General features: G+C 43.2%; 3 protein-coding genes across 3 annotated transcripts; 1 reads left to right on the forward strand and 2 right to left on the reverse strand.

Annotated features, from left to right (window-relative positions):
- Window positions 1–1,492: 1,492 nt before the first annotated feature.
- LOC120682040 (2,3-dimethylmalate lyase-like) lies at window positions 1,493–5,925 on the reverse strand. The gene is made up of 6 exons (XM_039963779.1): window positions 5,595–5,925; window positions 5,195–5,406; window positions 4,359–4,640; window positions 3,594–3,713; window positions 1,891–2,034; window positions 1,493–1,799 (listed from the first exon to the last, which is right to left on the reverse strand). Exons 1-6 carry the CDS (start codon window positions 5,779–5,781, stop codon window positions 1,746–1,748), a joined length of 999 nt encoding a protein of 332 aa, XP_039819713.1. The 5' UTR covers window positions 5,782–5,925; the 3' UTR covers window positions 1,493–1,745.
- A 77-nt stretch (window positions 5,926–6,002) lies between these two features.
- Window positions 6,003–8,088, forward strand: LOC120682039. The gene is made up of 4 exons (XM_039963778.1): window positions 6,003–6,536; window positions 6,666–6,722; window positions 6,800–7,638; window positions 7,714–8,088. Exons 1-4 carry the CDS (start codon window positions 6,197–6,199, stop codon window positions 8,014–8,016), a joined length of 1,539 nt encoding a protein of 512 aa, XP_039819712.1. The 5' UTR covers window positions 6,003–6,196; the 3' UTR covers window positions 8,017–8,088.
- A 230-nt stretch (window positions 8,089–8,318) lies between these two features.
- On the reverse strand, window positions 8,319–9,379 carry LOC120682041. Its single transcript, XM_039963781.1, has 2 exons — window positions 8,851–9,379; window positions 8,319–8,755 (listed from the first exon to the last, which is right to left on the reverse strand). The coding sequence occupies exons 1-2, from the start codon at window positions 8,964–8,966 to the stop codon at window positions 8,440–8,442; spliced, it is 432 nt and encodes a 143-aa protein (XP_039819715.1). The 5' UTR covers window positions 8,967–9,379; the 3' UTR covers window positions 8,319–8,439.
- Window positions 9,380–12,273: the final 2,894 nt, after the last annotated feature.

The raw sequence follows: 12,273 nt of genomic DNA on the forward strand, positions 1-12,273 counted from the left end.
GGATTGGTGAGGTTGTTTTGGAGCCTAGTATCAGTTGTGATTTCAGGTGAAATCTGCCCACATATGACAGAATTTAAGGCCTAGTCCATTCTTCAGTTGTGGAGAGATGAATCTTGTTATTCTAGGTGTTTGTTCAACCCATATGGGACTCACATACCGAAAGACTGGTATATTAACGATGATACAACACAGTGATTATTTTGTCCTTCATTTCTTACTTTGGAATTGGTGAGGGATTGTTGGAATTTGGTCCATTTATGGCCCATTCAGGAGAATTCCAAAGCAACATGTGGCTGGTTGGTATAGTCTTATATTGCTAGTACAAGCAAGTGGACACCAATTTAAATATGGAGCACTTTCCATGCGTTGAATGGAACAGCCAAGAGATGGTGTGTGTAAGGCTTTGCAAAACACACACCAACACACGCACGCGCGCGTATCCGCGTCTTTTCGCGTGTATATTCGCGTGACTTGTGACTTGCGACATGCGGTCGTGTGGCTGTAATGTAGCACATATTTTGCCACTTGTGTCTCTCACATTAGAACCGTTGTGCACTGATTAGGTGCTAATCAATGCCCTGTTAATGCCATAATTCCTAGTAAATTGTCATGATCATCCTGAATGAGTTTTAATGTCTTTTATGGGCGTCATCAATGTGATAACGGCTCCTTAAGTGCAGTCGCGCCTATATAAGTGGACTGGATATATTCAAGTCAATTAACTCTCAATTTTCCTTGCTTTTCCACCTCTTGCTCTGCTGTGTCGTCGAGCTGCTAGATCTCGCCGGCCCTTCCCTTGGCGTGCACTGGGGAGAATGGTGAGCGGTATCTCCGAACCCTTACCATTGTGAAACCTGCACGAGGGACGGCAATAAGGTTTCTAGGCAGAGCAACTGCGCGACCGCTCGTGCCCAATCGACTACATTTTTAACATGAGTATGTTTCAGCTTGTTTTAGTCTATCAGTTTTTAATCCTGTTTGAGATAGCCGAATCGTTGTTACTTCTATTTTGCCTCAAATTAAAATCTGGTCTCTTTAAACGCATATTTCCAACAAGTACATCATCAGATCTCTATGCGTAGCATTTGGGAGTGTCTTTAATTGCCAATGGATGTCTCCAAAGCTTGCTCTTAAAGAAAATATGAAGCCAGTTGACATGATCTTGATCCCTTTGAGTATTGCAATTGTGTCCTATAGAAACCATTTTTCTTAGACTAAACTGTGTGTGCTTTTTTATTATAAGTTTAACAAAACATAACTTATTAATGTTCATAATAGCAGACTTATTATTTCATTTGTAAAAATGAGTCTCCTGGCTATCCAATCTAACAAAAATATAAGAATGGTGTATACAAGTTGTTTCAATGATGTGTAGCTGCATGTTTTGGAGAGCATGCATGCTGTTAATTCGGTTGTTGCCTTAGCAGAGCAGGAGCGCACGACATGTAATTATGAACACCGTACCCTGTCAAATTCTTATACACTGTACGCATGTAATGCACATGACTACATATATATTGTAATTCAAATCATCAATAGTAGGTCTGTTTTATTGAAATTGGAAACAGAAAAATCAGAATATTGAAACCGTAACACAGTAGAAAATAAAAAAATGAGCAATAATAATGAAGGCTACAGCTTCCCAAATATTATATCTCCCACATATGGTACTTGAGCCATGCATGAGCACCTTGCATGGCAGCATATATCCAGTAGAATCCAGAATTGCCAAACTAATGGTAGATTCATATGTGTCCATTTGTGCCGTTGGAGTCGTGTCCATTTGTGCCATTGGAGTCCTATGAAAATAACATGTGATTAGGAAACTGCATCCTAACATGCATGATGTTCATTATAAACAGAGTAAGAAAAATGAGCATCATATCTAACCACTTTGTATTTCTTCTCTACCACTTGGTATTTCTTGTCTTCTTTGTAGTAGCGGTCGAACGCTAGAGTGTCCTTGATATCCTGAAAAGATGGCATGATGCTAGGTGGAGCTACATGGCCACCTTTTATTGCACCTAGAGCCTCCTGCAATCAGAGATACTTGTATTCATGTATTGAAAATAACAACTAGTGCTTTTAGCACAAAATGAAACGACTGATGTATTGGAATTACTAGGTTACTCAATAGCACTGGTGAACTCAGCCGAAAATTATAGGTGGGGCCAATATTCATAATAAACTTAATTAGCAATAAAAATAAAAGTTCACACACATCATGTTTACAGTAGAACCACACATATATATAGATGAAGATATGATGATCAAATTATGTTTCAAAAAAAAATGTTAAATCAACATACCAAATTGTCATATTGAAGTAAAATCCCTACAGCATTAAGTCATATATAGAACCACATATCATATTTATGCTAAATCAACTTAACAAGAGAAAAAGAGACCAACCTGGACAAATTAAACAAAAGATCGGTTAATGACCATGGATTAAATCATATCGTAGCAGCATTAGCATGTCTAGGCCTAGGTCTGGCCCAGACCGTTTGGGTACTTGATTCCGGGCTAGGGATGATGCAGAGCACAGCAGCAGGCCAGGCCATATAGAAACATGTCAATTGGCCCATTATATTACACTAGTAATTGCTCATGTGCAATAAGCCCAGCTGCTGCTTAGTGCAACTGCCCATGAAGCCAACACGGTAACAAAACTCATGACCCTGCTCAGCCCACCCTCATCGTGGATGTCGCTATGCGCCTATGCCTGCGCAGCTGCCAGCTATGCGCCAAGCTTGAGTGATAGTGATAGGGGCAAGTTGCGGCAGCTCTCGTGGTAGGTCCGCCCCTATTCAATTCAATAGAAGTTGATTTTTCTAAAAAAAAATGCCAGGTTACTTAACAGAACTAGTTGTGACTTTTTTAAAAGAAAACAAGTGTTGGGGGATATCGTCTCAGCTCCTTGTCAGAAGGGGTGGAGGTCTCACGGGGCCGTTGTGGGGCCCTTCTCCAAAGAAGAAACAGCTGCTAGCTTATGCATTTAAGAGAGAGGGTAGATGGTATATTTTTCAACAGTTATAGCTATATACTGGCTCTCATACAACTGCAAAAGCTCACGTACCAATCTACATCACAACACTAAATTAGGGATTATTGCTGAAGTTACTCTAAGTTGCATGTCGGATATATGCTTGTGTTTGGTAGGAGTACGCATGCTAGTGAAAGGAGTCTATCATGGGGTCCAGAATATGCATATTTTTTTTATTGTTCAAGCATGAATTAGGACCTGGTTATTAAATTTCGCAATTAGCAAGGAGGGGGCCATGACCCCTTGGACCTACACAACCTGTGCCAATTAGCTGCTTCAGAGTATAAAAGCATACAAATGTTGACAGGTTTTTTTTTAACGCGAGATATATAGAGAAAAAAATTAGAAAGCCTAAGCTGTCGTGACCACTGAAATCTTTGTGTTCTTATGTTTCTCGTATTTGCGTGTGTGTTAGATCCTAGTGAAAAGCCAACAAAAGTACCTGAGAACAAGAAATACTATGTACCTTGTGTACAAACAAATTGAATTTGCACGTGATTCATCCATGATAATACTGATAAATAAAAAAATAAGGTCACATGCTAACCTTCATTGCACGCATTGACACGCCAAGTAAGGATACTGAATAGACTATGAGGCTGTAACCAATTTTTCCAAGTTCCACAGGGCTCAGTATGGGAGTTTTGCCACCTTCGATAATGTTTATCTGTACAACAGATTGTAAATCTTCATAGGTCATATCACTGCTAGAGGAAGGAACAACTTCAAGCAAATAATAAAAGGAGATTCAATTCATCGTTGATGGGCAAATAAAATACTTCTTCCGTTCTTTTTTATATGACACCGTTGACTTTTTCTTCAACTTTGACCAACATTATTTAATTAATCAGTTAGTTAAATGAAGTGAAATGAGTATCTTTACGTCTATTATCAAGAGTCTCTTGAATCTAACTTGAATATTTGGCTATTTGCATAAATATTTGTAGAAAAGACGAATAGTCAAACGAAGTAAAAAAAGTCAATGGTGTCATATATTTAAGAAAGGAGGGAGTATCCACATTCTGCTACCAGATTCCAAACCTAAACCAGGACGAACGGGTATATAAGACAATGCATATAATTAAACTACAGGACCAAGTATTGACAATTGGACTGCGGCCCCACTTCTATTTTATAGAACATATGTTTTTGGGTGTACACCTTACAACATCCTAGTCAAATTCGCTGGAAGTCAATGATAAGTGTTATACTGCCAAGAGATCTGGACAAATGCAGTAACTAACCATAAACCCATACAATTCACATGTAACTAGAAAAGCAACGGAAACATAGAACGAACAATAATCTTTACCATCTTTGGAATTCCTGGGGCAACTGCGCAGAATGCCTTCATCTCTTCCACTGAACCAAGGGCGTCAATTAACAGGACATCAGCACCAACATCAGCAAAAGCTTGCACTCTCCATAATGCTTCATCGAAAGAAATGGCTTGACGTGAATCTGTCCTTGCCACAATAACAAGGTCCGAGCCACTCTCGTTCCTGGCATCAACAGCAGCTTTTATGTGCATGACAGCGTCCTCCCTTGAGACCACTTTCCTTCCTTCAGTATGTCCACATGCTTTAGGCGACACCTTAAAATTGCAACATGCATGTCAATTTGTGTCAGGATAAATAAAACAGAAGGATCAAATTATGAAATTGAAAGTCTTCCCATCACCTCCATGATATAACTAAGTACACAAAAGGAAAAGGAAATGGACAAGCGTTAAGATATGTTTGTACTCCTGTATATTGGGTTGTTAGGATTAGGATCAAGTCCTTGTATAGAAAGTCAAGTTGTCCAGCAACTTGTCTTCAACAATGTATTCCTAAACCAAGAGTTTAAAAAACGCGACTGGGGAGGGATGAACTGCGACACCGACAGGTATCATGTTAAACCCATTTTCATACGAGCATCCAGCAAACTTGGAATTTAACAAGTCCACTAGCTAGCTACAGTTTTTGTTTTGGGAAGTTGTAGGGTTTATTATTTAATTAAAGCTAATAGAGACATCAACAGTGTAGGAACTCATCGTTGCAGTCAGAGTTAAACCTGACAAGGACCATATGTATGCTATGTTAGCTAAGGTGCCAATATATGAAATTAAAATATTGATTTGTATTCCAGTGAGAGGCCGGCGGGCACCTGATCTTCAAGCATGATTCCAGCAAAACCAGCATTGATGTACCCTTTGATGGTTCTCTTGATGCCCATAGAGTTTCCATAGCCATTGTCGCCGTCACCAAGCACTGGGATAGATACAGCTTCGTTGAGTAGGCGCCCTTGGTCTACCATTTCTCCATAGGAGATGAGGCCAACGTCAGGCAAGCCAAGCCTGGTGGCAGAAACACAGAAACCTGAAAAGACACCAATGTTTGAGAAACCTCCATCATCTGGGAAAAAGTTTTTGCGTCAGCATGCACATGCGCAGTCGCAATGACGAACGCAATTCAGGTTAAAAATCCTCGTGACCAAGTCGTCAGTTAGTCTACGCGAGAGAGGCCGGGGCCGGCGTCTCGCGAGGGAAGCGCGCGCGCGCACGCACCGCTCATGAAGCCGATCTCGAAGCCGGCGCGCTCGATGAGGCGCGCGGAGAGCGCGTCGAAGCAGCAGGGCGCCTGGTGCGCGCCGGGCATGGCGAGGATCCGGCGGAGGGCCGCGGCCGGGGACTCCCCCCGGCGGATGACGCGGGTGGTCTCGTCGGCGGCGAAGTAAGGGCAGCGCGCGGCCATCCTGGCGCGGTGAGGTGAGCGGAGCAGGAGGAGGCTAGCTGGAGACTGTGGATCGGAGAAGGGAAGGGATGGGGTGGCACTGGCAGAGGGGAGTGTCAGGGCCTGAGGTGTGGTGACTGACTTGCATTATGGCCGTGGTTTAAATAGACCGACGACGCCCGCCAATGGAACAGCCGATTAGACGAAATGGATTATTCTAATTTTTCCACCGACATCACTGACCTTCTCTCCCATTGTAACCTAACCTTACGGAGTACTACCAATACTACTCACGTACTCCCTCTGTCCCAGAATACTAGTCACCCTGAAAAATTTCAGACAAATTAGTGGGGAAGTAAAATGACCATGCAACCCCTGCCGGTTGAGCGAATCCCGCGCGCCCCGCAATCAACCAGCCGAGATACTGCATGGCTGCATGCAGCCGCCGGGAGCTGTATTTTATTTTGGCGCCATCAACTGCACACTTTTAATTAGCGCCATGCGTGTGCATGTGGATCTGTTGCAGCACGAATTGAAAAAACAAGCCGGTTCAATTGTTTCACCCGGTGCCAAAAATTTAATTTTTTTAGCCAAAGTTTTACCCGGCGCTAGAACTGCACGCGTGGCCTATAAATCTAATACATCCGGCGGCGGCGTGTTCCATTTGGCTTGTTCCATTTCTTTCAGTCACATCGGCATGCATCCTTTCGACCTGAACTTGCATCCTTTCGACCTGAACTTTGTTGGTGCCGAGGAAGAAGAAGAATTTATCCCAGGTAAATTTCACATCGATATGTACTAGTACTCCTCAATTTCACATCGACATGTACTAGTACTTCTAAATTTCATATCGATACCCATGCCCAGACTAACATTTGAACCCGTTGCATGTGACGTCCATCCAGGAAGCAATGAGCATATCATTTTTGAACAAGATGACCATCATCTACCAGCACATCAAGGTAATTAATCATCAAAACTGTTTAGTTTCCCATGGATCTGTTTTAAACCATTCACCTGAAATAATCTGCTGTTGCAGAATCTGTTTATGGGTTCCAAGATCTGGAGGATGATATCCAGGACTATTGTGTGTATTTTGAACAAATTGATATAGAATTTGATCAAGAAGAATTGCCAGTCTCAAAGGAAAAATTCCATGAGAACCATCCATATCAGAGAAATAGGATCAAAGATTTAACAGATAGAGAAAGTCAAGACATATACGAAGCTTTGCTTGAGGTAAGCAACAACGGAAAATTAAAAAAGAACAGCACATCTGTGATTGCTTATAGGTTCAACGTCAGTAGGCGTACAGTTCAACGTGTATGGCAAAGGGCCATGGAATGCCGTGCAATTGGAGTGCCAGTTGATGTTAGGTCCAAGAAACCAAATAACTCTAGTAGGAAAAGGATGAGTGTGGAACTGTCAGAGGTTGCTAGAATTCCATTACATAAGAGGACCACTATTAGGTCCTTAGCAGAAGAACTGGGCATTAAGAAAAGCACATTGCATAGATGGTTTAGAGAAGGAGAGCTAAGACGGCACTCTAGCTCGCTCAAACCTTTTTTGAAGGAAGCAAACAAGATTGCGAGGTTGAGGTGGTGTCTCTCTATGTTAGACCAGCATACTTTGCCCAATGATCCAAAATTCATTGAAATGGAATATATTATCCATTCAGATGAGAAGTGGTTCAATGCTTCAAAGAAGAGGGAGACATATTACTTGCTACCTGATGAAGAAGACCCACATAGGACAGTGCAAAACAAGAATTCAATTGAGAAGGTTATGCTTTATTCAGGAGTTGCTAAGCCTAGGTTTGATGCATCTGGTAATTGTACTTTCGGTGGCAAACTCGGCATTTGGCCTTTTGTAAGAAAGGTATCATACTAATTTACTTTTGGTTTATTCAAGTCTCATCCATTATTTAAACTAACTTATATCATGTACTACCAGGAACCAGCAAAAAGGAGAAGTGGCAATAGACCAAGAGGGACACTTGTGACCAAGACCATGAAGGTGGGTAGAGACACTATGAGATCTTATATGATTACTAAATTACTACCAGCTATTAAAGCTAAATGGCCTAAAGAGGATGCAAATAAGACCATATGGATTCAACAAGATAATGCACCGTCGCATGTACCACCCAATGATGAACAGTTTGCTGCTGCAGTTAGTGAATCAGCCTCCAAATTCCCCAGATATGAACTGCCTAGATCTAGGCTTCTTTGCATCTCTTCAATCAATGACAGATAGGAGGGTATCTAGGAATATTGATGAGCTCATATAGAATGTGCAGTTAGAATTTGATGAACATAGGCCAGAAATTCTTTACAGAGTCTTCCTCACACTACAAGGATGCATGACTAAAGTAATGAAAGCAAGAGGAGGTAATAAGTACAAGATCCCTCACATGAGCAAGGAAAAGTTGGAGGCACTCGGCATGCTACCAAAAGCATTGAGTTGTGACAGGGAACTGTATGAGAGCTGCATTCAGTTCTTGGCAGCACAATCTTAGCCTTATTTTGGTAGTTGCTCAGTTGGAATAAACCATTCTGTATTAAGACCATATTGTAATTGCTACTACTCCAGTTCTTAAACAAATAGCCCTGCTGATTACAGCACACAATGACCAATTCGTGTTGCACACTATCATTTCACTTTATGAAAAAACTAAAACTAATGATCTGACCTCTTTACAACCTTGCCATAAACAGGGATCAAGTTGCAGAGCATGTCAGTTACCAAGACTTCGAGGTCGTGATCATCCTCAGCCTGGGATTGACCCCGAACATCCATGCCATCTTCATCTTTATAAGGATTAACTCCCTCATCGTCTGTCTCAGCATCGGCAATCGACACCTCAGTTATTGACTTAGTACTCCTATTTTTGTTTGTCGTAGACTGCTGATTCTTCTTCTTCTCGACCACAATTGGGGCTGATGCTTCACTGTCTTCCCCCATCACAACCTGCCTGCAATCTTGGAGCAGGCTACTGGAGATAGGATGCAAGCAATTCAGAAGAAGTATGACACAACACACGTCACATAAATCAAAAAGGAGTAAACAAAATGTCTACACGAATCGTACCCCAAAGAACTTTGGTCGACATCAACCTGACGTTGTTCAATCTGTTCCTCGTCAGCAATTTCTTGCACCTCTGTCTCCGGAACAATCTCGTCGTCGCTGTCGTGCACATAGGACATGTGATCGCCATCTTCTTCATCCAGGGATCAATTCGAACTCATCGCCGACTCCATCTTGCGTATCTTCGATGAAATCCACACCCTGAACTACGATGCGCTTGTAGACCCGATCCCACCAAATACCTTGACAACGTCGATCGCAGCCGCGGCCACGGATGCCACCGCTTTGAACACCAACCCTCGGCCTGTTGCGGCGGCCACCAACCATCGCTGGGGCTTGCTTCCGGGGAAACGGTGCGAGGGGGGAAAACGGTGCGATGGGGCTTACTTCGGGGCAAACGACGTGAGGAGGAGGGGGAAGGGATAGCAGTACTAGTTGGAAGGGGAAGGGGTCTGACGCAAATCATGGGCCTGAGTAGATGGATTCTCTAATGATTGTGGGCCCATAGTATTGTCCAAAAGGTGGGATGACATGTTTTATGGGACAAAATTTGAATGCCAGAGTGACTAGTATTCTGGGACGGAGGGAGTAGTAGCTAGCTAGACTACCTACGCCACGGATAAAGTTTTAACTAATAAATTATTAAGTAGCATCTAATTAATCTAATACCATTGTAACCTTATACTAACTATATACTTACTCATGTAGACTACTTATATCGTTGATATATTTTTTAAGTAATATCTCATTAATCTAAAACCACAAGATATTTCTACAGTAGTCCTTTTCAAACACATAAATACAATGTGAAAGGGTTCTTTACACAGCGCCTCCTAAAGCACTGCTACCATTTCTCTAGTTTAGCCCAGGTATCCAAATTGGATAGGGTAACTAAAGTTTAGACGGGGTCGAAAGGCAGCTAAACTTTAGTTTTAGGCACAATTTGTCTGCATGGCCATTTAGTCTGTTTACAGCCGCGCGGCTCGGTAAACGCTATACATAGTGACTAGCTATATCCGTTTAATCAACCATTTATCCTATTTAATGATCATCTAACCCATTTAAAGGACCGTTTAGTTTAGTCGGACCAGTTATCAACTAGCTAATTCTTTTAGTCCATCCAAACGTACCCTTAATTGAGGCTGCTTCATGTCCTTCACACCCACTACAACAAAACAGGTTTTTGTCCTTACCATCTGTCCTGGTCATAGTTGAATTCGGGACTAATCTAGGAATTAGTTCTAGATCCAACGGCTAGGGGACGGAAGAGTTCTTTAGTTCCCATTGGTGGCTCCAACCGGGATATTATAGAACCAAACCTTTTAGTCCCTGTTAGTACCACTAATCTGGACTAAATGGTCATCCACGGGTTAGTTCGAAAGGAAAGCATCCCGTGTAGTGTCTTATGCACTCCATAAGTGGGGTGGTAAGGAAGTTGTGCGCGAGGCAAGATGTATTGGATTCAAATCCCGCTGGGCACAAAAATTGTTAGCGTCACATACAACCGGAACAAAAGCCTGTGATCTTGAGTCACTGTAGTAGTGACCGGAGGCCCAGCAACGAGAGGTTAAAAATGTTTCTAGCCCCATAAAGTCCAAGATTGTAATCTTTGATTTTGGAATAATGGATATGGCCAAGAGACCGAACATGTATCCAAAGCCAAAGGTCGGTGTCCATAAATCCCTTACGTTTGTGAGCTTGGCGCATGATTAATCATAGCTTTTACATGACGCCGAATGAAATAGCTAGCTTATTAGCTTTCTTTTCGCAGAGTTTGAAGGAGACCTGGCCGATTCCTTCTAGATAGCATAGACGACGATTCAAACCTAGCTATCCCCTTACACGTCGAAGTTCCTATCACCCGCCCGCGGCTACTTAGCTTATCACCACCGTACGCTACTTGAAAGCTCGATTTAGCGTGCCGCGGCTGAGATCGATAGGTGGGTAGACGTCTCAACCTGGGAACCAAGGGCCGGGCTGCGGATCCCGCCGGTATCTATCGGATGGAGAGATCATAGGGTCCGGCCGGTCAGGCCCATCCGTCACCACCAATCTGAGTAGCGGATCAGAACGAGGGATCTTGAATGCATGGATGCAGCAGCAGGTACGGTGCTTGCTGCTTGTGTTCGTGGTCGTGGGTACCCTCTTGCCGGGCTGAGGGGTTGCAATTCGCATTCAAGACAAACAGCGAACCCTGGCTGGCACCTGAAAACGATCAGCACGGGCCGGCGGACCCCGATCCCATCGCGTATACGGGGTGGACGACGGCGATGCCTCACCCAACCACGTGGGGATTAAAACGATATATAGATGCTGCTGCGTTTCTTATTCCTAGCTACTCCTCGCTCGATCAGTAGATTAGCTAGCTAGCTTGTACGATCCATCATTACTACACTGCTACAGAAAGGAGATGTTGTTCCGGTTGCCAACCTCTAGTCCCGGTTGTAGCAACCGGAAATATGAAGCCGGGACTAATGGTCCAGGGCTTGGTTTTAGACCAAAGGGTTCACGACATTACAACCGGAACTACGAGGTCCCGAGCTTGCTCTACAGGAATTGAATCCAAGACCTCTTGCCTCATGCACAGCTTTTTTACCATCCCACCTACACAGTGCATGTGACTTCTTATGAGATTCATTCTCTTTGTACTAATCCGTAGAGAACCCTTTGGTCCGGATTGGTACCACCAACCGGGAACAAAGGGTTCTTTAGTCCTGGGTGGTACCACCAACTAGAATTAAAGGGGTACCCTTTAATTCGGGTTGGTGGTACCATTCAAGACTAAAGAGTTGGGTCTTTTGTTACGGTTGGAGCCACCAACGGGAACAAAGAAGGGTCTTTGGTCCCGGTTGATGCTCCAACCGGGACAAAAGACCCTCTTGCACTTCCCGCGTGCCCAGGCTAGCCGTTGGATCCGGGACAAAAGTCTCTGTTAGTCCTGAATCTAACGACAGCTGGGATAAATGTGGGGATCAAATGTCTGTTCTGTAGTAATGTTAGTTGACGAGGATCGAGCAAGTATACCAGCTAGGCGTCTATATCCAACCAGCTGCTTCAGTGACGCACGCATGTGGGCGCCGTGAAGATGAAGCCCGGCCAATGCAAGCAAGTGACCGATACGTCTCTCTTCTTATGATGATTGGAATCGCACGTAATTCAGAGACGTACAAAACGTAATGAGCATAAAATAATTAAGTTGTTGATCCAACCATATGCAGTATATATTATTCTCCGATCCGATCTTTCATTTTTCTTCATCTGTGGTAGTTAGCGCGATGATTGTCCTTGCTGCTACCGTATTGTATTGGAAGGACCAGTCATGAGTACTCATATATCCTACTTAGCCCAAGCCAGGGATCGATCGATGCCAACAAAAATGAAGGCTCAACCACACCCTTGAATTCATGAATGGATCATCATGGTATT

The sequence above is a fragment of the Panicum virgatum genome, chromosome 7N, assembly GCF_016808335.1.
Source record: "Panicum virgatum strain AP13 chromosome 7N, P.virgatum_v5, whole genome shotgun sequence".
Taxonomy (NCBI): Eukaryota; Viridiplantae; Streptophyta; class Magnoliopsida; order Poales; family Poaceae; genus Panicum; species Panicum virgatum.

What these genes read in the sequence shown, in the direction of transcription:
- LOC120682040 (XM_039963779.1), bottom strand. Translation starts at nt 5,781, where the DNA reads ATGGCCGCGCGCTGCCCTTACTTCGCCGCCGACGAGACCACCCGCGTC. An exon ending in GAATCATGCTTGAAGATCAG is followed by an intron (nt 4,641 to 5,194) that starts GTGCCCGCCGGC and finishes TGCAATTTTAAG; the next exon opens with GTGTCGCCTAAAGCATGTGG. An exon ending in CCCCAGGAATTCCAAAGATG is followed by an intron (nt 3,714 to 4,358) that starts GTAAAGATTATT and finishes TCTGTTGTACAG; the next exon opens with ATAAACATTATCGAAGGTGG.
- LOC120682041 (XM_039963781.1), bottom strand. Translation starts at nt 8,966, where the DNA reads ATGTCCTATGTGCACGACAGCGACGACGAGATTGTTCCGGAGACAGAG. An exon ending in GTCGACCAAAGTTCTTTGGG is followed by an intron (nt 8,756 to 8,850) that starts GTACGATTCGTG and finishes TCCTATCTCCAG; the next exon opens with TAGCCTGCTCCAAGATTGCA.
- LOC120682039 (XM_039963778.1), top strand. Translation starts at nt 6,197, where the DNA reads ATGCAGCCGCCGGGAGCTGTATTTTATTTTGGCGCCATCAACTGCACA. An exon ending in TCATCTACCAGCACATCAAG is followed by an intron (nt 6,723 to 6,799) that starts GTAATTAATCAT and finishes CTGCTGTTGCAG; the next exon opens with AATCTGTTTATGGGTTCCAA. An exon ending in TTTGGCCTTTTGTAAGAAAG is followed by an intron (nt 7,639 to 7,713) that starts GTATCATACTAA and finishes ATGTACTACCAG; the next exon opens with GAACCAGCAAAAAGGAGAAG.